This window comes from Pseudopipra pipra, chromosome 18 (assembly GCF_036250125.1).
Source record: "Pseudopipra pipra isolate bDixPip1 chromosome 18, bDixPip1.hap1, whole genome shotgun sequence".
NCBI lineage: Eukaryota > Metazoa > Chordata > Aves > Passeriformes > Pipridae > Pseudopipra > Pseudopipra pipra.
Genome location: NC_087566.1, coordinates 13564644 through 13590007, shown reverse-complemented (window position 1 = coordinate 13590007; position 25364 = coordinate 13564644). Strand labels below are relative to the sequence as shown.

Here is a 25364-nt window from a genome sequence, read left to right as displayed (position 1 = left end):
CTCAAGAACAAATGACTGCTGGTTTAAGAGCAGTAACACAGATTAGCCACAAACATTAAATGGTTTCCAGCTTCAAGTATGGGAATGGCAGCAGCACAAAAATCCTGGGATGCTGAACTGCAATTTGAAGCTTAACAACCCTGGCATCAGTCTTCCACCTCAGATACAACAGGGTGCAGACAAGTCCTCCTATTTACTCAGCAAGGGAAAAGTTCTATTCAGAAAAAGTTCTATTAACAATAGCCATTTGAAACCTTATAATTCATACAAATTAGACGGTTGCAAATATGAACACAATATGACAATCATTTCCTCTAGCCTGCTGTTAAGTCCACAGTGGTATAATGCTTGTCACTTCAGAGTTCATGGTGTTGCAAGAAATTAAAATAGCATCTACTTTTTAAGAAGTAGTAAACCTTTTTATTTGTTAGCATCTTGAAGCCATCTTAATTTTGCTTATTCATTATAAATCTTGTAGAGACAACTGATGACCCTTTGCAATATCATGTGACACAAACTCCTGTAATTTTCAGTAACTACAAGTTCAGGGATGATATTCACTTGTAAAACCCCAGCATTCAAATAACTAACATGCTCATGACCAGGCATCAGCAAAGTGCTGCCTACAGCCATTTCTGTGGGGAGGGGACAGACACAAGAGAAACAGAAACAGACAACTTTTTTTTTTTTTAATTAATAAGTTCTTAGTTCAGGAAAAAAATAAATCACAAAAGAGAACTGGAAGAACTACTCTCCACCTTCTTTATAAAAGAACTTCCTCAAAGAGAGAGACTATATATACCTTGTTCACCACTATGTCAAATCCTATCATAAGCACCTCGGTTTCCACAGCTATTCTACCACGTTTCATGCTCAGCTTCCAAACATCTCTTATAAAGGAGGTGGGGATGTGCTTTAGACAGGTTAAAAATATGCTGCACCTTTACAGTATTTAAACAATTACACCAAGCATAGTTCATACATTTATCACATCAACTATCACCTGGTAAACATACATTTGAAAAGGTCTAATGTAGAGTATGTAATACCCATGACAGATACTCTTACTTACTTAAGAGCATATAAAGATCAGGATTTATTCACCCTCCCTATCTGCAAGTTAATTTCTGATCTCTTCCTGGTACAATATAAATGAAAAAAAAAATAAAAGAATCCCTTCATTCCATTGCACTACCGCAACCCTAAATGCATAGAAAGGCAGATTAATGACCTGTGACAGGGAAAAGGAAGAGGGGTTTATAAAAGGAATCTGAAGAGCATCTACTGCACAGGTAGTTTAGATGTTAAGCACAAGTTCTGTTGGTTGGTTTTCCCCCCCAGTTTTTTTTTCTTACAGTCACACCAAACACCCCTGTACAAACACAGCTCGAGTAAGTGCAAGGCAGGTTGTACATTGTACTGCAGACACATTACTCTGGACCAACAAAGAAACTTCAGCACGAGAGGCCTGAACACTAGAACAGGGACAAGCCTATGCTGAAAGTCCATCTGGGGTGTGGGAGTGGTGAATGGGAATGCAAAGCACATTTCTGCATATAATGTGCAAAGGCTTGATCTCCACAACTGCACTCAATTTGCTACATGCACAGCCAGAGATGAAAATGAGATCAAAACCAGCTGGGAATGGTTGTCCTGAGAAGATACAATAACCATTAAAAAATCTAAACATAAAATACAAATACAGAAGCAACAGAACATTGTTAATAATACTAAAAGACAGAAACACACTTGTTGTTGTTAAAAGAAGTTTCAAGTAATATTCCAGATCCAACTTCAATCCTACTCACAGGAGAAAATGCCCAGAGATTAGGAAAAGAAGTCCACGCCAAAGTGTATTTTATTAGCATACAGGCATGGTCAACAGACCCAGCCTTGCAACAGCTATTTTAAAAAATAAAAATCTGAACAGAAAGACATAATTCTAATTAGCATTCATATTAACATGTGCATTGCTGGAAATAGTTGTTTAATTCATTGCAACCAGCAGACACGATGTGCTGCATCATTTGTGCTCCGTTATATCACAAGATATCGTGTGTGCACTTTTTAACACCCAAGTATAAATCCTGCTCATAAAATAAGGCATACTCAAAAACAACATGGTATCTACAGAGGTAACTTTGTATGCTTTCTTCTCATTCTGCTTCACTCTTCTAGGTGTGATGTAAAAGGAAAAATTGGTCCCAGTTGAGGCTTGTCAACATTATAAATCAGATTATGATGAACCAGATTAGATCATATCAATTTGGGGGGAGGGGGAGGAGGGGGATTTTTCTTATTTTTAATGACACTTGGGACATCTCCTGAATGAGCTCTGCAGAAGGCATGAAAAAAAAATATCTACATTTATTATGTCAGTGACACCAGTGTTCCCCTTCATCATCCCTATCTCTACCCCTATCCAGAAATGCCTCCATATTGCTACAATTTGTCCAAACTGACTTATTTTGTGTAAGATTGTTCCTTCCAGTAAAGCTGCTATATTCTGTTTTAAATTATAGCTTTTTCTACATTTTCACCAGTGTATGCATGCTAGAGAACAGCTGCATTGCAGAGGTACATATTTAGCACACGGTATCAAAACAAAAAAGAAATACAAAAAAAGGAACCAGTGTGTCCTACTGGCTGCTCTATGTCAAAAGCACTGTTTGGTCTTCTGATATAAAACAATACAGAAGTAATAGTAGCAGAAGTCTGTTCTGCTTCAAGTATTACCCCAACTTTAAACGTGATTTTCAAACTTTTGTGCAATTCTTTTTGTAATTTCATGTGAATAAAAACATCAACATGTCTAAACTAAGAAAAGAAACTGTCCTACTTCCACTGTAACACTGCACATATGGTAGGAGCTTTAAGTTGAAACAGCTGTTTAATGGATGGATTTTTTTGAATGAGCATTCATGTGGTTTCCAGCCCAAATGCAATGGGCAGCAACGAAAGATCAGACTACCACAAAATGCAGTTACAAATATCCACTGACAATTTCCTTCTTAAATATTAATGGCTCTTGAAATACCCATCAGATACTTTTACAAAACTTCTCTATTTTAAGTCTAACGATTTTCCTTAGTTTCTCCACAAGTAGTGCAAATACACTCCTTATTCTTAGGTCATCCCAAGATATGGCTGGGTTTTGTGTGGGTGATTTCTGTTCGTGTTCTTCACTGAAGTGACACAGGGACACTGTAGTCATGAGGATGGAATGCAATGCCTGCTGGACTATCTTGGGAAAAAAAAAAAAATCTACCTTATTCATGTACAGCTGTAAAATTCTACAAATTAAAAATTTCACATCAGACTACCTGATGCAAAAATCATTGATTCCCTGCTATGGGGGAACTGAGAAGATCCCCTGAAACCTTAAACTGTACAAGCAGTGTAAGAGGGTTTTGTCCACCCTCTACAGACTACAGGTATTCAGTTCTTGAATCGTGTTTGCTCACAAATGTGATTGAATTTCCTGAAAATAAAATAAAAACAACAAGTATTAAAATGTAACAAAAGTTCTCAGAAGTCAGGCAACAAAAGCAAGTCATCATCTTTCACAGGATTTTAAATATTAAACAGTTTAAAGCAGAACATTCACACACTAAAATACCTGTTTTTCAGAACCTGATTATGTTGTACTCTATTACCATTTATGTGTAACAGGATTTTCAACATCTCTCGTGCCCAACCCTTGTAAAGTTTTCTTGTGCACACAAAAACCCTGTTATTAAACATTCCCCTATACTTCTGCATACTTTAACCCAGAAGGCAACTAAAACAGGAGTTGGTGAGTTAATTTTCCCCTGCAAGATATTAGCAATTTTTAGCAGACAGCATTACACCAGTCACTAAGAACTGGCATTAACCAGGCTAAGGATACATTTCAACACAAATGTGTTCTCTCAGTGGCTCAGAATCTTCTGGAAAGAAGTTTTTCTCAGCCTGTATTATGTAAGTTTTATGGGAATGACAAGCCTGTCTTCAGGGATTAAACAGATAACACAGTTTTTGTACAAGGTACTTCTCCCCAGTTCTCAAAAACCTCTCACTGTTCATTCTTTGTTTTTCTCTGACTGGGGTTTTGTGTCCCCTGACACACAAGTGAAACAGAAGTGGGGTGCTGAGTGTGTGTGTACCTGGGGAGGAGATGATGTCAAGGGGACCATGAATTTTCCCCCTCTTGCTGAATTAAATCAAAGATTACAAAAACCTTGCTGACATAACGAAACTACTCAGCAAAAGTTTAGCTCAATTAAAAAAAACTTAACCGGGTATTTAGGAGTAGTATGACAAGACTGTTTGCTTTTGTGGATTTTAGGAAATAAGAGCAGCCGCCAGTAGAGTTCTAGGAACAGCTGATGCTTGAAAGAAAAGATAAATTAAAAAAAAAGAGAAGAAAAAAAAGGAAAGAAAAACCCTGAGTCATTTCTATTCTAGATGAAATTATCCCCCACAATATGACCAAAGACACACAGTGAGTACTTTGATATTGAATTAACTCTAACATTTCTGGGAACACAAACAGTCCTGTAATGTGAACTTACAGATAGCTGTGGTACTTCAAATTACATCTGCAACTTAAATCCAAAATTATTTTTGAAAGCTATTTGGTAAAACCCTCTGAATTTGTAAGAGACTGCCAATGAATATTTTACAAGTCTGTCTTATGATCTGCTTGCCTGAGATGTACAGACTGGTTATTTTCAACCCACAGTACCTGAAATATTAAAGGAATTATGCTAAGTGTGTATGTACATTGCAACATTAGAAAGATACTGCAGAATCTACTATTCATTAGGGCAATTTCTCAATAAGGGATAATTGCTCCTCTATCTTAAATTGCACTGAGCATTTAGAGAATTATTCATAAAGCAAGAAGGATTTTTCAACGCTCCCTGGAACCAGTTGGTTCCTAGGTAGAAAATTTTTGTTTCGGTTTTACGAGTCTTTAATATTTGTCAATCCACATGTGCATCTTTTCATAAGAATAAAACTGCATTGGTCACCTGTGGCCTTGATTTTTTTTTTTTTTAATCAAGAAGCTTGATTTATTTTGGAAAAACATTTCTCATAAGCGACCAGATACCAAGAGTCCAAGTGCCCTTGAAAAGTAGAGGGTTAATCTCTCTTCAGGCTCAGTATTTCATTTTCAACACATGCAGATTCCTTGGGTCAGGGTTGTAAGACCTAGAAACTCCTCCAAAACCAGGAACTGCTTAGGAACCTGCTGTGGTTTATGTTACATGTTCTAAGCTTCTCTTGCTTCTCTTGTTGCTAATTATTCCCACCAATTTATCCCTTCAATGTAAGCTGCACTTCACTAAAAGAGGCACTCCTTCCACTCCAGTGGGTGGAAAAATAGACTCAAGAAGTGTCAGCAATGGGCTACATCAACTTACAAGTGCTGGCAGTGCCCTTCTGACATGCACAAAGGGCTCATTTCAAAGCTGTGCTAAAAACAAAAATGACAACAAAATCCCCAAAGCTCACCCAGTTCTGCCTTATGCTGCAACAGTGTTACTCACACAATTCCTGGCACCTCAAAGGTTGCTTTTTGGGTTGTTGTTGGTGTGGTTTTTTTTTAAAGAAACACAAACCAAACTCCCTCTGTGCAGTGTCTGACTTACATGGCATGATGTGCTTTGACCTGAGTTCGGCAGTTGCGCCCCCAGTAGCAGTCGGGACGGGACGTGACAGTCACTGCAGGGAGAGAAATGAAATGCTACATTTATTAAAAAAGTCATTCATGAGGTGATCTATATTATTAAGCCACTGCTAATGGAGGTTACTCATCAGAGCAGGCTTTGTAGAGAAACAAGGCAGGATTGGCATAAAACACAACTATATTGGTTCACCTTACTGGGAACAAAGCAAACTGTGAGGGACAAAAAACTAATTTTAAATATTAAACTCATGCAGACTTATGATGAAAGGATTTGGTTCTCGGTGCTGTCAACTGAAGTTTTACCATTCAGTTTAAGAGAGACTGACTTGACAGTTAAAGACACTGGGCATTTGTCTAGATACATTTCCATACGAGAGAAAAATTATTAATTTGGGTAGAGTTTGTTGCTTTCCCCCTACTTTCACATGCATTACAACTCAGCTGTCCAGCAGGTCATTACTCTAAACTGAAAAGCAACATTAAGGAGAAAGCAGGTTGTTGCTCATGCTGCACAGCAGCAGAAGCAGAGTTCTCAACAGCTGAAGACAGGGAAGCTGTTGTTAACAACAGGAACTACAGGGACAAAATAATACTTGAAAGTAAACTGTTGGAATAGCTTCTGTTCCAAATGATTTAGGTCTGAAGGAGGTACAGCTGGCTGCATGCTATTTTATACTAAAACTGTAAATGCAAACAGATCTAGAATAAGTTAATGAAAGCATTCTTGTTCCTAGTTGAGAGCTGGTAAAATGTGGAATTGTTCAAGAGGTGCATCATTTTATATATTTAAATGGGAAAATAAATTCAGTTACAGCAACTGGTTCCTGTTGACTATATCCTGGATTGTACTGACTTCCTCTTTTCGCTCTGCAGGTACACTTATCCTACAGATGAGAAATCACACTGAAAGAAAAGGTTCCATTCAGGAGTCTGACAACAACTACACACGGGCTTAGCAGCTGACAAGTAAAGCAATCAGCAAGAGATATTAGCCCTGTAAGGAGATTTGCACTGGGCTACATGAAAGGGCCAAGAGAACACGGATACAAACATAAAACTGATGTTACTTAACTTTAAGTGACTTTTCCCCCCTTACTGTGCAGAACAATCCCCACCTGGCAGTTCAGCAGCAGGAATATTCTGCCTGTACTGGTAGGCGAGTTCTCGGAAGCTGCGAAGGCCACAACAGTAGCAAAGCACTGTGTTCCCAGTAATTCTGTAATCTGGGGGCAAAACCAGTTTGGACAGAGTGTCAGTGCAAGGCTTGAGAAATCAGAGGGAACTGAAGAGGCTGGACAGCACTTGCCATGCACACAGAAGTCCAAACCTCCTGGTAACATTCCACTAGAGTTATGTACAGACAAGGAGTTACACACATGCAAACTGAACACAGCACGTACCTGACAACATAAAAACTCCTCTTTGAAGAGCTAAGAGGCTTTCATTTAACATGTTTTTCCATGTCAGACCCCTGGATGCCAGGTAATCCTAAAAAGAGCAACTTCAGTGCTTACTCTAGAAAAACCTTCAAACTTAAAGAGTAACCAAGTAATTTATTCTCAAATATTTCCACACCTAGATCTAACTAGGTTTTCAAAATGGGTTGATGCTGACTACAAGTAAATATTAAATATATTTAACCTTATTATCAAGATACTTTCAGACCACCAATAAAACCTTCTACAATTTTTTTTTTTCAAGAACAATCCCCACTTTGCCAGAAGTTTGCAAATAGATTCACGTCAGTCACACTTTCCTTTACCCCAAATCAAGATTTCACACAGCTTACATAACTTAGGTAACCCTGCTATGGTATAAGCAAAATCTTTTCCATGCAACTTAGCGTGAAATTTTGTCTGGGACAGAACGTTTAACAAGCCTTCCTTTCCTGGCATATTTTTAGTGAACTGTTTTTCTCTTAACTAATATTTTGGATGTTACACCTTAGACTTTAGAAACTGGCTTCCCCAACAATAACAACTAAACATATCTGGACTCTACAGTGTGTCTACCAGTCATTTAAACTCAAATTCAGAACCAGGTCTAGAATTTTGGCCTTCTTGGAACCTGTCAGGCATACACATTGGAGAAAATAAACACCAGGATTCCAGGGAAGTGATTTTTGCTGTTGTTAACTGATGCCCTCTCACACAGACAGGTGTGACAGAGACACTCCAAGATACTTCCAAAGCAGACACAGCAAACTGTGACTTTGCTCCAGCTGATCGCTTGGGGCTCATTTAATTTGCCTTTTAGAATCAGGTTCTACAGGTGACACAAAGCTGCCACTGCAACTGTTGGGCAGCACAACAACTTTCATTTCATCAGTGAGTATATCTTAAACCTTGTACACTTGTTATTATCACACACAATGATTTTTAAACTTACCTTTAGGATATCTGACTCGTAGTGGTTGTTATTTAGGACTCCATCTAAACACTTATCACCAAGATTTATTTCTAATTAGAAAAAGAAGAAGAAAAGTTACTATTTCTTCCCCCCACCCCCATGGCCCTCACACATTTTCTGAAGGTTCTTCTGTTGCCTGAAATAACGTGCACAGGCTCATGTGAGCACCAAGCACAGGACTACATTCAGCATTTGCATGTGATATGTAACTTCCATTGGCAAAGATAAGACATTGATATTTTACAATTTCACCTTTAGTGAAATTGTAAAAACTGCAGCCAAACCATTCCAGCTGTTCCAATTTAGTTCTGGAAAAAATGTCTAAAACCTTAAGTTTCAGAAGTCTGCATGTTTAAGAGGGCGAGGCTCTTTTCTAACCAGTTAACATCAGATGTTCAGTGCTCCTGCACTGATTTGTATGATTCTCTTCCTAGGTTGAAATAAACCATATTTTTAATATGGAAAAGCATTGTGCTTAATGAGTGTAGTTTCTAAGCCCAATCTGGTATGAAGACACAAAGTTAAACCCTCTGAGTTAGGACACATACCACTCGAATTTTTTATGTTTGTGGTGTGAGGACACAGCTCTTGTTTCTTTTTGCATGACTGTGCTACAAATTAATGTATATTTCTTAAATTACCTAAAATTCAAGACAGACAGACATTATTGCAAAGTGAGCAGGCTCATAAGAAACAGATTATTCCACAATACCACAGAATGGTGCCAAACAGCCAAAACATGCCATCCGAGTGCAGCCCCAGTACAAGTGACAGAAGGGTTGCAGACAAACTGTACCTGTAAAATAACAAAGAAAATCCCTGTAAGGACCTCCACACAACAAAACTCCACAGTTACTTTTCTTATAAATCAATAACAACAGAGCCCTGATAAACTTGGCTTAAAAAAGGTACAACTTTCTCATTTAAAATACATTCTATAGAGGAATAAAATTCTACAAAAGAAGATTCTTTGTCTCTACAAGAGTTCAGATATAGAATACTCATCTAAAAAACAGTCTTCAAAGTAAATTTAATAAAAAGTAAGGAGAGAGTTAGTTCTGCAGCCAAGATTTAAAACAGTAAGATGAAAAATGTACACACATTGCTGAGGAGCAACATGAGGATTCTGCTCCCGCTCTGCTCTGCGGTCAGGCATGGGCTGGAAGCAGCAGGTGCATATTACATGACTTCCTTGAGCAGGACACACATATTCCTGGACAGCTAGACGGGTTCAAAAGGGAAAAAAAAGATAGACTGAACAAGGTACACAACTGCAATCTGGACTAGAAGTCTTAGTGAATATTAACAACATAAAAATCTCAAAACTAGAGCCAAATGTCATGATATTTGCAAAGACACTGGTGTGATGGTGTTACTCTCAGTACGAGAGTGACCTTGATTAGTTCATAACTTAGCACAGGGTTATAACACAGCTCATTGCTCAGTTCAGGGGAGTTGGAGACAATCTTTCAGGCTCCCTTCCAACCCAAACCATTCTGTGATTCTGTAACAGTTCTATGAGTTGTAGTGTTTCAGTCCCACACTCCTGGGATGATGACACTGACCTGCAGGGAAGTTGGCAGATGTTGATGGTGCATCCCCCAGTGCCTGCATTCCTCCTGCCTCTGTCTCCTGGCCTGTGCCAGGCACAGTTGGAACAGAGTGTCTTCGATACCCTGGGCACTGTCTGCACACTATATATGGTTGACTGAAAGAATAAAATAAAGTCACAGGAAATCACACTGAACAAACACACATATAACTTACATCTGTATTCTAGACAAGGTTGGTCAGACTCTCAAAGTTTAAATTTGGAACTTCCTCATTCAGTAACAGATGGAAGTTTACATAACTCAGTACCTCACAGCTGTGAAGACTGCTGCAGTTGGACAGATAAGAATTTGGGGGTTTATAGTAGCAGTTTTAAAAAAGAGAGGGGGGGAAAAAAAGCGCTCAATGTGACCGAAAGTGAGATGAACAAAAGACAGAGGCACAAAGATGGAATAATTATCTACACGAAGAATTCTTCTGTTCCCCTCCAGACATTGAGCAAAAAGTGTTTGCTGCTGGAAATAAAGAGGAGATATTTTGGTACTTGGGAATCTCCATCAGCTGCCTCAGTATCTTACACCCAGTGAAGGCAGCATTCCAGACACATAAAAAAGTACAACCATTGCAGCTGCACTCACAGGGCATAGACTGCTTTACCTCCTGACAAGATCTTAGCCAGAAACCTGTCTTCTCTACAGCAACAGCCAATTTGTAAGTGGAAAAGGTAATTTCACGTATCTCACATGAAGCTGTTGCACAGTTCAGGATAGAACTGTTGGTCACAAACTGAATCTTGCTGAACTTCTGGGAAGTTCTATGTTTTATTTTTTTTTTTGACTGCTCAAGGTTCAGTAGGATGGTCAGCAGAACTGCCAAGATAATTACTGCTAAGAATGAACTTACCTGAAAACAAAAAACTCAGATTCATTCTGACAATCAGCACAGGAACACTACCAGCAATAACAGCACTACCAGCAATAACAGCTCAGCCTGTGGGCTTATCCAAACATAAGTACATCTAATTTGGAACACAACCTAAAAGTAGACATACCTGATATCTGAAGATTCGCTGTCTACATCTGACAACTCCAATAAGTCTTCAGAACTTCCCTCCTCGTCTGAAAAAGACCTGCGCACCTTGGGCTGCAACATGTCTTGAGTGATTTTGTTTCTCGCGTCCATGCTGCGAACATCGTCCTCGTTGCGACACTTATCTGGCACCAGAACCAAACCCACATTTCAACAAAAGAAACACCTCACATCCTTTACCTGCACCCTACTTTGTTAACACAGCTCTGTTTACTGTGCTTCCATTTCCATAAAACTTAGTTCTGTATTACAGAGTTCTAGAAGATCTTAGTTAAACTCCCCTCTCTGTTAATGAAATGTACTATCAGGCAACCGAAGTTTTGTTTTCAAGAGGCCATGATTGAAGTTAATCACAAGAAGGATATCAGATACTTCTGAAAAATATACTTGAACGTGGATTTAATTAAGTAACAAATTAAAATGAAGAATTCTTAGACACTCAGTTATAGTATCATATCACTTTCCCTGAGTCACTATGTCACGTTAACTATGCTTGCTTTCTTACAACCACGTCAGAGAAAACAGCAGAGTGGTAAAACACACAGGTATTGTACAGACAAGTGTGAGCATGTATCAGTTATGCAGCTCATGTGTGAAACACAAGGGATTCTGCCACACACACTGTTCAACTTGCCTGGATGCTGAATCAGATAAGCTTCAACCAAGTTGTTCAATATGTGATTTTTACAAATACGTTCTACTGGACAACGACAAGTTGGACATAGGGAAGATCTTTCCATCCACCCTGAGTAGCAGGCAGCACAAAAAGTATGCATACAGGGCTGCAAGCTGGAAAACAAACACATGGAGTCAAAACATAAATATTTCATTTTTTCAGATCCATTCGTAACACTCAAAAAAACTGTTTGGCATTGATTTGACTATATAGATGAGGTGGGGGACAGGGGACTCAGAAGGGCTTGTGAAAATGCTCATTATCCTGACCTCCTCAAACAGCTGTCACTGAATTTTGGGCATTATTACCACATGATTACAGCTTTTGTCACTCTTACATACCTTACACAGTCATGCAGCAGTTCTTGGCAGATAATGCAAGTTAATGTTTCTTCCATCTTATCTGGTTTCACATTTGATGTTTTTGCATCTTCAGAGCCAATTTTAATTATACATTCACTTGGAGGTGCTGGTGAAAGATCTGGACAAGTGTCTTCATCTACAAAGACAGAAGATTCCACAGGATATAGTTTTTGAAGCTTTTAATAAGTTACTTATTTTTATTCAAGTACTTAAAAAAAGACCTGAAAGATATACACTGATTCACTGTTCACTGGCAATGGTCCCACTAGAGGTTCTTGCTTTACACACAACAGCTTCTGCTACTGAAGACATTATTTTCACTGGACCAGAAACCAGAAGAAGTAAGAAACAAACTGAAGGACTGATGACAGCTCTTCTAATTCAGTCTGGAGGGGGTGGGGGGTAGGTTGCACAATACTGTAGTATACTTGCCTCCTTTTAGTTTCTTCTTTGCAGGTTCCAAACCTTCCTCCTCCCTTGTTCTTTGAGAATCCAATTCTGCTTCTTCTTTGTCAGTGATTTCTGAAGGGATTGCAGAAGTTTCAACATTCATATCCAGCTTTTCGTGTTTGTTGTGCAGTGCTCTTACACACCCAGATTCTGAGATGGAGAAAGCAGGCACAGGAGTGACAACTGGGGATTGTGAGCCTATAAAATAACAACAGAAACATGGACATGGCTTAATAGCAATACAGGACACGTGAAACCAAAAGGTACTCGAACCCTGATGAGGCACATGCATCAATCCAAACATCTGAACAGGAAAAAGGGCAGCAGAAAAGCAATGTCTGCATAACTTACTAAATGCATTCTGAACCAATCTGACTAATTGCAAGACCTGGGGAGAAACAACCTATTAGTTGTGTAACCCTACTTAAAATCCCCAATCATCTTTAATTTGTAGAGTATTTATTCTTAAGACTCACAATTGCTTTACTCATCCATTAGGATTTACCCCTGCCTGCTCATAGAGAGAAAGTTAAAATGCACTTATCCACCTGGTATTTTCACTGGAATTTTACAAAGCAAATGCTAAAGACCAAGAGAGGAGTAATAGATCATTCTATTAAAATTCAAAACTGGAGCAACAGTTGATGGGATATCAAACTTTCAGTACTTGACAAAATTCTTACCAGATGTAGATGGATTATCCTGCTGAACAGATGCAGACTCAATAAGAGAGGTAGAAGAAGCATTAAAGAGGTTAGATGTAGAAGTAGATGGCTGTGGTTCCTCATAGCAAGACTGAGTAGATGACTGTGATGAGGTAATTGGGGTCTCATCATTACTTCTTCCTGTACTTGAGGTATCTTTGGTCACATGGCATTGGTTTTCTACATTAACTTCTACAGTTGGAAGGGGGGAAAGGAAAGAAAAATATCTGTGTGACAGTCACCATATCATGCCTTCAAAATTCCAAGGAATCAAACTCTCTCAAGAGGGTTACATTAGTCATTGGAGCTTAACTCCTCTTCATGGATCTTGAATTACTTCCTTACCTACTGGTTCTTGAGTTGCATCACCTTTTGTGTTTAAGGATTCATAAAGATAAGCAACATCTGAAAGAGACAAGATAATATTTATCACAATCTTTAAACAAAAATTTGCTAACCCCCACATAAACAACTCACAAACAACTTCTATTCACTAGTGGCTGCTTCCCCAAAGTGTCTGACAATGGAAGAGGCAAAAGAGGGGTCACCTCAACAGCACCGTGTTAATACTCCTACTTAGGAGTCAATTAGGAGCTGCACAGCAAGATATTTTCTTCTCAGGAAACCAGGCAGAGCAGCTTTTGTTTGATGTTTAACTTGTGCCAGCCATGGAACCAGAGGCTTAATCATTTCTTAAACCTAAAATCTGCTCTGTATCTGAACAAACTGTATTTTTACTCATACTGAATCAAAGTTCTTCGAAGAAGCTCATTGTTTCTGAGCTCAATTCTCAACTTCTTCAATCAGTATTATTTCATTTCTTTGTGAGATACATGAACTCAAAAATACAGATTAGGACATGCCATAAATTTCACCCAGAAACTAATTTAGAATCTATCAATAAAATTGACTCCATAATATCCTTTTCTTCTCCATCTTACTTCATATTGTTTTAAAGATTCCCCTAACTTGCTACTTTTTGCATCTCCAACCACCTCCAAGCAAGAAAGACTCTCTTAGTTTGCAGCAACTCCTTTTCTGATCAAAAGTTAGAATATTGTCTCCTTCAGAACTACTCAGAATGGCCAAATAGGCACTTCAAATCTGAATTCTTCTCTGTCTTCGAAGATGAAAAAGCAAAACAGGAGGCTTGGTAATTCAAACACTTGTTAACCCACACAGAAGTCAGTGACTCAGTTCATTACAAAGTGCCTGGAAAATCAGCTAAGTGATTTCATCTAAGTAGCATCAAGTATAATGGTGCCAACTTAGAAAGGATCTGTGAGATAAACAAGCCATACAGACAGAAACATACAGCTTAGCACTGCTTCATGTAACATTTGCATCAGACAGCATAAATCTGTCTGATCTGTCTATATATAAATTAACAGCAACTTCAGAAAGGAAGTATTTCAGTGGTATGTATGTATCTAGACTATTTTTCCAGGTTTACTAATTCTCCTTACAGTGTAGGGCTTTCCCCACCTCCCCCTGGTATTTTGCCTCTTCCCTCTTTAAAACAAAAAAACCCAACACACACACAACTCCCCCCAAAAAAAACCCCAAAACTCACACACAAAACAAAAAGCTTTTGCAGCCTTTCCTTCTGGTGCCAAAAACTGCTTCACTGGGATATATAAAGTATCACTAAGTACCCCAGCAATTTGACTTCTAAAAGAAGCACTGGACATGTGATCAGAAGCTCATTAGTTACCACTCCATGCATTAGTTATACCAAAACTACTTCTAGGCACATTTCAATTTCAGACAGTTGCTCAGACTTGTCTCTGTAAAAATTGGCACATCTATGACCTCTTCTCTAGAGAATTGTTTTTAAACATTAGCAAATTATTTCTCTTATAATTGAGTAATTCTGTTTTAATTACACTGATATTTCTTTTCTCTCGTGACTCAAAAGAAAATGACTCAGTATACCATTTAACAAATATTCACTTACTGTTCTCTGGCTCATTTTTTCTGTAAACAACATAGATCACATCTCCAGTCTGTAATGGGTATGTCTGCTTCTTAACCACTTTCTGTTTATTAATTACTGTTCCATTAGTACTGTAAAGATAAAGAAAAGATAACAGCATAAATGTTTCTGTAATTACATGGGAGAAGGAAGGGAAAACACTAGATACTTTCAAAGAAGAAAAACTACTGGCTACCCCCCAAAAAATAAGTGGATTAAAAAAAAAAAAAGAAGTCCAGAAACAAAAAAATTCTCCCAAAGACAGAAATGCAGAGCTACTGAAACTTCAAAGCTCATTTTCAGCTACTGGTAAAGAGGTGATAGTTGGCAGACAAAAGACCCCTGATATTTGGCCAACATCTCAAAATAATTAGAGGATTGTTTCTGTACAATAGTCTCCACCCTTTAAGTATAAAACCCTAAGGGGCAATAGGAGTTCTATTCAAAAAGTTCTGGGCTGTGTTTTCCAATTAACACTGGGAATCTCCTAAAACATCCTGTGACAAAGGAACTTTTCCTGTGCACTTAGGGATGCCACACAGCACTATTTTTTCTCCCCTCTTCCTTCAAATAGTGAAAAAACTAAAATTCTGAGGTTACTTGGACTGTTTGCAACTCAAAACTGAGAAGTCAGTAAGGTGGAAAAAAGTTATGCATATTAAAAAAATGAGTTGGAATTAATTATTTTGATACTAATAAAAAAATCAAAAACTTGTAGAAGAAATTAAACTGGGGAAGAGGAAAATGCAGAGCATTGACGATTATTTTCTTTACCTCCTTTACTGTGGGTGATGTTGTCCACACAAGCTACTAATGTTTTATAACCAAGTTATTCAAGTACTGAATAATTCCAAGTCGCTTGCAATAAGCCTCCTTCAGGGCTGCAGCACTTTCCAGTTTCATACTTCAGCCATTCAAAATCTCAGCAAGTGGTACCAAATATAAACCAAATAAAAATATCTGCTTTTCCCCCTCGGCAGAGCTGCAGCACGAAATAACAGCAAACCTGTGCTGCCACCTCCTGGAGGCACCACCTGTGCCCAGGACACGGCAGTGCCTCCCTAGACAGGGATGCTTATTTAGAAATAAAGTGCCTTCCCTTCTCATTGTTTCTTCTTTTAAAAAGCAAACTGGAAAATTCTCTTCTCGTTTAGTAACATGAGCAGAGAAAGAAAACTAGAACTTTGTATTGTTGACTTTTTTTTGGACACAGAGTCAAAATCATGACATTAAAAAGCAAAGGGAAAGCAAGCCCTTTGGAATCACTACCACAGGTCCTGACCTAGGTATTAGTTCTTGGCATTACTGCTGCAATTGCTTTCCCCATCCACTGTCTTTCACTATCTACCTGGTTGCATCAACTAATCCAACATAAAGGATCACAAAAAAAAATAATAGAAATGCTACTTTAAACATCAAGAAACAAACAAAAATCTTTGGGTCATATTGGTATTTGCTCTATTAAAGAAACTTCAAGCTTCTCCCACAAGCAAGAAAACTATTTTAAGCTTGTCTTTTAACCTCAGGCATACAGATGTTGACTTGCCTGAAAGACATGAGGAGCAAAGAACCAGCAGAGCAGAAAAATCACTAAATGAATAGCAAAGTTTAGCAATTAAGAGGAAAAAAGAATTTTAGCCAGTCTGTTAGGAACTACACTCATTTTTAATTTCACATTGATGATAGTGATAATATATTAAAAAGCTTATGTTGAAGTGAAGATTTTGCCTCCTTCAATCGCCAAAGAAGCAGCAAAGCTTACACCAACCCCTAGAACCTGTCAGAGGTCCTTTAACAAAACCAGGAAACATCATATCTGACCTCCTTTCCAGAAGGCACAACAAAGCATCAATCTCCCATATGCCCTAAGAGTTCTAGACCTTCTTTTGTAATCAGACAGCTAAACTCAAGTAACAAGACTTGTCTCTTACCAAGGTTTAGCTTCTACAGGCAATTCCTAGCCCAAATATTTCACTAAGCACAGGGGAAATATGTCACAATGATGTATCTTATGAAATCTCTCTGTCATGACTGCAAAGTTCCAAGATGGTTATGGGGGACAAAAACTCAACTAAGGTATTCTTGGAAAAAGAAAAGAATAAAACCCCAAAACACCACACATCTAGTGACCACTCAGGCTTGGTTTCACAAAGCAAGCTGCAGAAATAACTACACAACACCCTAAACCATCCAACTGACTACAAATAGGCAAATGTTTTCAGTTCTGCACTACACAGACTCCAGTGAGAGCTGCCTAATGAATTACTTGGCACACACAGACCCAAATGAAGTAGGAACAAACTGATATCACCTAACACAGAAAACCATAAGCTTTTCTTCATTACATTAGCAGATTGAATCAGCTGTATTTATAGCTCAGCCAATAATCAAAGGGGAAAAAATTATCCAACTGCACCAGATAATTATATTGGCTTTTTATTTCCAGTTTCAGGCTTTAGCATGGGGTTTTTAACAGATATGGTGACATTTCAGATTAATGTTGTGGGTATTTTTCAACCAGACACTCATGATAAATTGTGACATTTGCACATTCCTCTGATGTTTCAAATTAAGGTTCCCATAAAATAAGTAGAAACTACAATGAGAATCCCAAATATGAAGGCCATTCATTAGGAATTAATATTGAATTGAGGCCAACTGGCTGTACAATTTTTCAAGAGGAGATGAAAAACAGCACTATCAGATATAAATCATCTGTGCTGTGAAACAATGTCACAAAAGGTCCCAATGTCACTTTTCTAAAGAGTGGAAGAAAAAAAAAAGTCTGGCCTTGACTCAATTCCAATGTGGTTGATGACTCTACAGTTTCATTAATGAACCATAAATTCCCTTTACTTCCCAATCCCAACTGCTGTGCAGAATTGATGTGAACACTCAGAACAGGCTCACTTTTGAAGTAGGTGAATTACCCATGTGTTGCAAAATACCTTGGTATCCTTCCAAGAAAAATGCCAGTCTGTTATTTTCTAATAATTACCCCCATCCAGGAAAAGATTGTGATTTATGTTAAAGCTTCTGGGTTAATAGTTTCAATAGTTATCAGCTATTTAAATGTATATTATCCTGAACACACTCTAAACTTAAATGAGTTTTGAAGTCTTTTAAGGTACAGAATTCTGTCTGTACTGTAATTCTCCATTCTTTTAACATTCATGGATATAGTTTTGACTGATAGGGTGAGAAGAATTTAGTAGCAGAAAGGACACCAACTGCAGATCAACCTCCAATTTACCCACAGAAAGGAAATATCAGCCTTGGGTAAATAGTTTTCTGTTCTGAAACATCACTTACTACTTACAATCTTTAAAAAAAATTCCTAGAAGATAAAAAGAGGAGGTCTTTAAAAATAAATTACATTAGTTGCCTCCAAAATTTCTTTTTCAAAATGGAGAATCTTACAATTGCTTTTACTTGGGGCAAGCCAACTGCTGCCTCCACTGTGTTAGGTCAGCTTGTATAATTTGTTTTCTTCCAAGAAGAATAAAGCAACCAGTGCATGGTTTGGAAAATAAAGCAGAAACATATCCCAAAAAAGGGCGAGTCTGGGAGTATATTATTGTACTATTTGCTAACTCTTGGCTTCTGTTACTTCCAAACTTCTATTTGCTCAACAATTTTGAGTTCTCTACACACTTTCTTTCACCTGCAAATTTACTGTAATTCTTTCCAGAATAGATTCAAGAACTCACTATGCTAACAGGGAGATAGAAACCAATGCTGCCTGTCTACATATATCTGATTATACTCTCTGGGTTAGCTACAGTACAGAAACAAAGTCCACTCAGTCCCACTGTCCCACACCCACTGCCTCCTTCAATGCATTCCTCTTCACCAGAAAAATCTGAGCTTGACCACAGCAATTTTCCAAACTGTTTTCCACTTCAGAGAAGAAAAAGCTGACATTGCAGTATTTTTCTGGGTCTCTGGGCATCTGTATTGCCAACCTAAACATTCAAAAATCATGTTCTTTCAGCCTGCTTGATTTTTTGGAACTCATCTGATATTTGGCACAAACATTGCAAGACCTAGAAGAGTCTTGTGCAGGTTTGGTTTCTCGATTCAGCAAATGGCAGCCACACTTCACACCAACTCACAGGAGGCAGAACACAGGATCTTACTCCTCTTTGTTGGATGTACAGAGGTGTACCAGGCACCAGCAGCTCCCTGGCAACATTCAGTGGGTGCAGCCTTTCTGCTACACTACCTGGTAACAAGCCTCACCTTTTCATGAATATACCACAGAAAATTAACTTTAATTTGGCTTTGTTAGTTTTCTACTAGCTGCACTTTCTGCCTCGGGGGAGGTGGGTAGGGGGAAAAAAAAAAGTAGGCAGGAATGTTTCTGCATTATGCACAAGTTATTTAGCTTGTTTTATCCTACTGTTGGTCTAAACCAATTCTACCATGGACAGTTTCTCAAGCTTAGATTTACAGCTACACTCTTAGACTGTCATGATAGCCAATATGGCTTGATTTGTTGCTTGAAACATCTTGAAATTTAGGATTGTATTGGAGAATGACAATTATAAGCCATTTCCTAGATATCCCAGCTAGGCCTTCTATTTTTCCCAAAAATTTAGCATTCTGTCCCACAGCTTCTTGGAGTATAATCCCTCCAGGAATCTATCCAGGATATCCTGGACATACCTGAAGAGGAGAGGAAATACACCCTCATCAAGTTTGTGGATGACAAGAAAGCAGGGGCAGGGCTGGGCTGCCCCCAGGGGCACTTTGGCCAGGAATGGGCTGATGGGAATGTCATGGCATTCCACATTCCACACAGACAAACTCCAAGTCCTGCACCTGGGACAGAAGAACCACGTTGAACAGAACAGGTTAGAGACTGCCCAGAGAGGGCTCCTGGTGGATCTTATGACTAAGCACAAGATCTCACCCCCTGGACTTCTGCCTAGGCTTAAGTCAGCAGCCTGCCCTGGCAGGGGTGAAGGCCTACAGCACACTGGGCTGGATTAACAGGAGTGCAGTCCGAACCTCAAGCAAAGTGGTTATTATTCCCCTTTACTTGGAATTCACTAGTCAACATCTAAATATCACATCTAGTTTTGGGTCACCTGGTACAAGGAAGGTCTTGATAAAAATTTGAGCAAGTCCAGCTATTGATGCTTCAAGCAACAAACAAGATTTTTCTTCACAGACTAAAAGGAAGACAAGATTAGAAGCTCACAGAAGAACCAACCTTGTATCTTCCAATGACACTCGACCAGATTCTTCATCCACTATGATTTTACAGTGATCTCCAGACACCAACTTGTTGCCGGGGAAAGATAAGTCACAACCTTAAAAAGAAAGGAGATTTTCCAGTGTGCTTAAAAATACACATTACGCAGTCAGATCAGCATTCTACATGGCTATAAATGCAACACAGACTGACTCATGTACATCTGCAATAGTTCAAAACTTCTACTGTCACATAGGCAGCAACACAGTCTACTGTGTGATACAGGAATACAAGTGGTGAGATAGACCCATGTGCTGATATAAACTTATTTCAAACTTCTGAAGATGTTTCAGTTCCCTTCCCCCCCCAGATGTATCCCTCACAGGTGGAAAACAAATTATAATAACTCTTTCTAGACTTGTACAGAAATAAACTCACAAACATTGGAAGTGTTCAATCCAAATCCTAAAGGCACACATCACAGAGCACCCAGCTCTTTTCTCACATCATTGTGATACTGTTTCATTGGATTTAACTTCTGTTTCATTCTGGTATACTGGGGAGAGTAGTGAGAACCAAGAACTGATAAACAGAAAAGTATCATTTTCTTATCTTACAGCCTTTTTTTTTTTGTTTGTGTTTAAACAGGAAAATTTTCCTCATTGCTGTTGACAACACTACTATGTTAATAAAGCTGAAAAGAATCTCAAATCCAGGGCTAAGATTTATGGATACACAGGAGAAGTGTCATGACAATGTTGATGTGATATAAACCTTCCTACCTACGACTCCAGGGCTCTGACCAGATCTTGTCTTTTTACTTCACTTTAATGCTGAATGTTCAAGGCAACACTCAATTTTCCCACTGATCTCTCTCACAAATTACTCAAAGCACTTGCTTACACAAGAATTACAATTAACAACCATGGTTCCCTTCCACCTATTCCCACTGTGGGTGCACTGATCTCAGCCTTCCCAAACGTGTCCAGAAGGAAAGCAGCAGCCACTACACGTGCAGGGAATGGCTCATCACCAGTCTACTCATACTATTCAAGGAAGAAGCAACAACTACTGTTCCCACACAACATGTGATGCAGGGAAACCCACTGAAAGCAAGCAGATTAAATCTGATTCAGGAGCATGCCACCATTTCCATTCTATTTTACAGAGTTAGACTGTCACATGGCAGCAGAAGGACAAAATGCTCTGAACAAGCAATTCTAATGCTCCTGAAGATTTTATAAGCAGAACTTATGACCCAAAATTTGTAACCATTCATTTTGTGAATACATTAGCTAATAGTTACAAAAGCAAAAGAAAATGCAAAAATTCATCTTTTTTTTTCTGCAAGATCACTCTCAACTAGACATCAATGTGAAGAATTTACCAACAGCTTAACGATAAGCAATCTCAATATCTATCACCAAATGTAAATTGGCAAAATGTTTTCCTTACAATACACTATCTGAACTTCTAACAGAGTTGTAGCATCAGGTGGTTGTTCAAGACTATTTACAGGATGTGACTGATCAGCCAAATTGCTTGAACTGATAAACAGGAAAAATAAATTACTCCAGTCAGGGCAGAGTAAAAAACTTAAAACACTTCAATGATTGTTTCATATACAGTAAGCACGAAATCCTTTAAAATAAAGGCACACAGTAAAAGCCTTAGACTCTGGGAATAAAGCTTTCAAATCCACTCTCACAGAAACTTTCAGTACTTGCTGGCAGTCTTTATATGGCCAGAAGAATTAAGGGCTTTTATGTGGGTGTTTTCTTTTCTGTGAAGCAGAAGCATTTTGCATGGCAGTTCCAACTTATTTTAACCACAGAAACGAAACGAGAACGTAAACAGGGTTGGTGCACAGAAACTCTCCTGAATCAACAATCATTCTTCCTTATTTGTACAAAGAGCCACAGCCAGCCAAGCTAAAAGGCGTATTCACTTTAAACGTACCAGTGTCCCAAACTAGTGAAAAAGGAAAGGTCGGCATGGAACTACTTCTTCACATAACCAAGAAAAACTACTTCACACAACCAAGAAATAAATTAGGAATATGGGATGGCCTGGCAAGCACCTCCAAGAGCCGAAAGCACCAAACCCAGCTAGTTGCAGAGCACCTTCCTGTGTTTTAAAGGCCAGGAGGGGGTATCCCTGCTGTCCCCCGAACACCTCTCTTCCCTGTCCCACCTTTCTTCCTCCCGATGGTCCATTCCCTTTTCAGCAGCAGGACGTGCGGCTCTGCCCCCTCAGCGCCCAGCCGGGTCAGCTTCCCCCAGGGCTGCGGCTGCTGGCTCTGCTCGCCTCCTTCCGACCGCTCCATTTGGATTCACATCTGACAAAAACACAAACAAAGCCAACCCACGCCCCACCATCACGCAGCGCCCGGGGAGGGCTCAGGGAGGGGCCGGGCCCCCCGCGCCGCTGCCCCGCATCCCCGGGTTGTGCCCCGGCCCCTGCCCGGCCGCCTCCTTTTGTGCGGGGCTGGAAATCCTGCCCTCCCTCCCTCGGCCCCCCGCAGCCAGCCCGCCGCCTTCCCTGCGCCCCCACCCCGCTGGGCCGCTCCCTGCCCGGCGGGGAGCGAGCTGAGCCGGCTCCGTCTGTCTGTCTGTCTGTCCGTCCGTCCGCTCCCTCCCCCGCGGGGCAGGGGCGATGCCCGGGGGCGCGGTGCCCCCGCTCCGTCCCCGCTCCCTCCCCGTTCCCGTCCCCGCTCTCACTCCAGCGCCGGGCCCGGGCGGCTCCTGTCAACAGACGGCGCCCCATCAGCTGATGCGCGCGGGGCGGGGCCAGCGCGCCCATTGGCCAGCGCGCCCGGGAGGGGCGGGTTTTCCGCCGCCTACCACCGAGACGCGCCGGCTGGAGCGGCTCCGCGTCCGGTGAGGCCGCGCCGCGCCGCCGCCCATAGGAGAAAGCGGGCCCGCCGAGGGGCTGAGGCGGCGGGGACGCCCCGGCGGACATGTTGGGTCAGGGCAGGCTCGCAGGCGGGACAAGGCGCTCGCCGCCATCTTTGCTGCGGGCACGTGGATTCCTTCACAGAAGGTGGTGTGTGCCGGCAGCCGCCTGTCCCCCGATAGCGGGGTCACATATCACCACGGGCAGCAAATTTAGTTCAGATCCTCGATGTTGAAGAGTTATTAGTTTATCAGCAGCGGCTACATTAAAGGAACATACTTGGTGTTCCAGGGACGGATTAAATGAGAAGACAGAAGACATGAAAAGGGAAACAGAATAGTGAAAACAAAACCATTTGCAATTCTTGGCATTGATACTCCTACTTGGTTCACAGGCTCGAGCTCTCAGGTTTTGGTTTTACCTTAACCTTTCCTGGAAGCCCTGTAGATCCCCTCAGCCACACAAATCTCACAATAACTCCAGGCTGTGCAAGAGAGCTGCACGGCACCACTGATAAAGCAAAATTATTCAAATACAGCAGTGTTTGGGTCTGCAGTTTTAACTGATATCTAACACACAGTATTGCTCAGTTCTCAATTGCATGGGCCTCAGGTCAGGAAAAAAAAGCAGGCAGACATGTAAGTCAAAATTGATACATGTTCTTAAGAGCTTTGTGTTATTGACCTTAGCCTATAACTCTTCCCTTAGTAACAATACTGTGAAAAAAATGGTTCTTTGAGACCTAACTGTCTGCATTCCTCCAAAAGAATTTGTCTGTAAAATACCCTGCTTGCTTTCAACTTTGTCCTCACTGAGGAATTGTGCCTTTTATACATCCGAGGAGAGGCACATCAGTGGAAGTTACAATCACTCAAAAGCATTGTCATGGTGCTTCATTTTTATTACTGCTCACAGTGACTGGTAATTGTTATCTCTGAGTGGCAGAGGAAAATACCAGCACATGGGAGATGCAACTAACAGCCCAACAATCAAATCTTTTGTGTAAACTGTAGCATTAGCTAAGGGAGGAAGTTGTTTTGTTATATTGTGGCATTGAGAAAACGTATTTTCCAAATATTCCTGCCAAGAGATCCCTCTGCAATCGTACCAAGGAATTACTGCACCTCGGTGATAGCACAGAGCAAGCAAACGATTGGTCCAGCTCCTGCAGCTCTCCCACAGTATCCATGTAAAAAGACAGCAAGTGAAACATACAGCTGGCTTAACGAGTCCTGTGTGGATAGGAGACTCAATTAAAATTAAATTATACAACAAATTAGGTTTTAAATGCTGCGCTGCTTAGCCAGCCAGACAAATAATAATTAGAGATGTACTGATCTGCTGCTGTGTGCAGTTGACTGCTGTAACTGCTCTCCGTGTGCACTCACGACACTTCCCTCCCAGAGCAGGGTAGTTTTGTACCACCTTCCAAGAAATCCATCCCTCACCAGGCCCATTTTGTACTTGTCACCCTCCTGAGCTGGGCAGAATGTACAGGATCTCTTTCTGGAGAACATCTTTCCCATCTGTTCCCTCAGTTAATATTTCTTTAGCAATATACCTCCCCCTCTTCTTTGTTTCTAGAATCCAGGTCACTCTAGATGGAATTAATTTTCAAGTTCTGAATTGTGTAGGTATACATACATTAGATTCAGGAGAAACAAAAGCTACAAATATTATTTCTTTTTATAGCGATACACATACTAGCAGTTTGAAAATACTCCACCCTAGACAGATGGACATGAGCCAGAAACTGTCACCTCTAACACGGGTTCTGGCAAAAGAAATTTAGGATTCCTTATAAAGTACAACATTAAAATCAATTGGGTTTAAAAGGACCTGAAGGCAGCTACCCAAATCCTACTGTACATTTTCAAATGTATTTGTATTGCATAAATATCTGTTATAGAGAACATTCGGAAAGACTGATACTGTTTAATTTTCTCCTCAATTTTTCTTCACCTCTGGAGAAAGTAATATTAAATTCTTAATATCAGATCTGGCAAAAGCAACTTGGAAACCATGTTTTATGATTAAACTAAAAATTATGTGTCCTGCATGGAAAATAAAGTATTTAAAACCATCCTAAGCCAACAAGAATAGTGTTATCATACAGCCATCTTCAGCTGTGGTTTCTGACTGCTGGCTGCTTGTCTGTGGGTAAGGAAAAACAACTTTGTAGTGCAAAAGAAAACATACCAAGGACAGCCTTTTACTCTAGCATTTTTCCAAATATTGATAGCCCAGTCCAGCAGAAATTCTATGTTCCTGCCATGCTGTAAATGAGAATACACCAGTAACGTGAAGGGTTTTCCAAATCAGGCAGCCAGCCCTAGATTTCTTCCTAATTATGTGGTAGAGAAAGGAAAACAGCCAGAG

General features: G+C 40.0%; 1 protein-coding gene across 2 annotated transcripts; it reads right to left on the bottom strand.

Annotated features, from left to right (window-relative positions):
- Positions 1-1840: 1840 nt before the first annotated feature.
- CHFR (checkpoint with forkhead and ring finger domains) lies at positions 1841-22895 on the bottom strand. 2 transcript variants are annotated; one of them, XM_064675277.1, is made up of 18 exons: positions 22811-22895; positions 22284-22428; positions 20109-20208; positions 14873-14982; positions 13261-13320; positions 12895-13107; positions 12194-12409; positions 11741-11897; positions 11358-11512; positions 10686-10848; positions 9649-9791; positions 9185-9304; positions 8796-8879; positions 8063-8133; positions 7075-7162; positions 6790-6897; positions 5637-5709; positions 1841-3481 (listed from the first exon to the last, which is right to left on the bottom strand). In XM_064675277.1, exons 2-18 carry the CDS (start codon positions 22414-22416, stop codon positions 3439-3441), a joined length of 2037 nt encoding a protein of 678 aa, XP_064531347.1. In that variant the 5' UTR covers positions 22417-22428; positions 22811-22895; the 3' UTR covers positions 1841-3438. The 2 variants fall into 2 exon arrangements, with proteins under 2 accessions (XP_064531347.1, XP_064531348.1); XM_064675278.1 differs by lacking the exon at positions 22811-22895 and adding an exon at positions 22644-22794.
- Between the last annotated feature and the right edge of the window lie 2469 nt (positions 22896-25364).

Bases quoted from the DNA above. Each gene is read 5' to 3' on its own strand.
- CHFR (XM_064675277.1), bottom strand. From the start codon at position 22,416: ATGGAGCGGTCGGAAGGAGGCGAGCAGAGCCAGCAGCCGCAGCCCTGG. The intron at 12,410-12,894 runs GTAAGAATTTTG...GTTATTTTATAG, and splicing joins GGATAATCCATCTACATCTG to GCTCACAATCCCCAGTTGTC. The intron at 8,880-9,184 runs GTGTGTACATTT...GTTATTTTACAG, and splicing joins TCATGTTGCTCCTCAGCAAT to GTACAGTTTGTCTGCAACCC.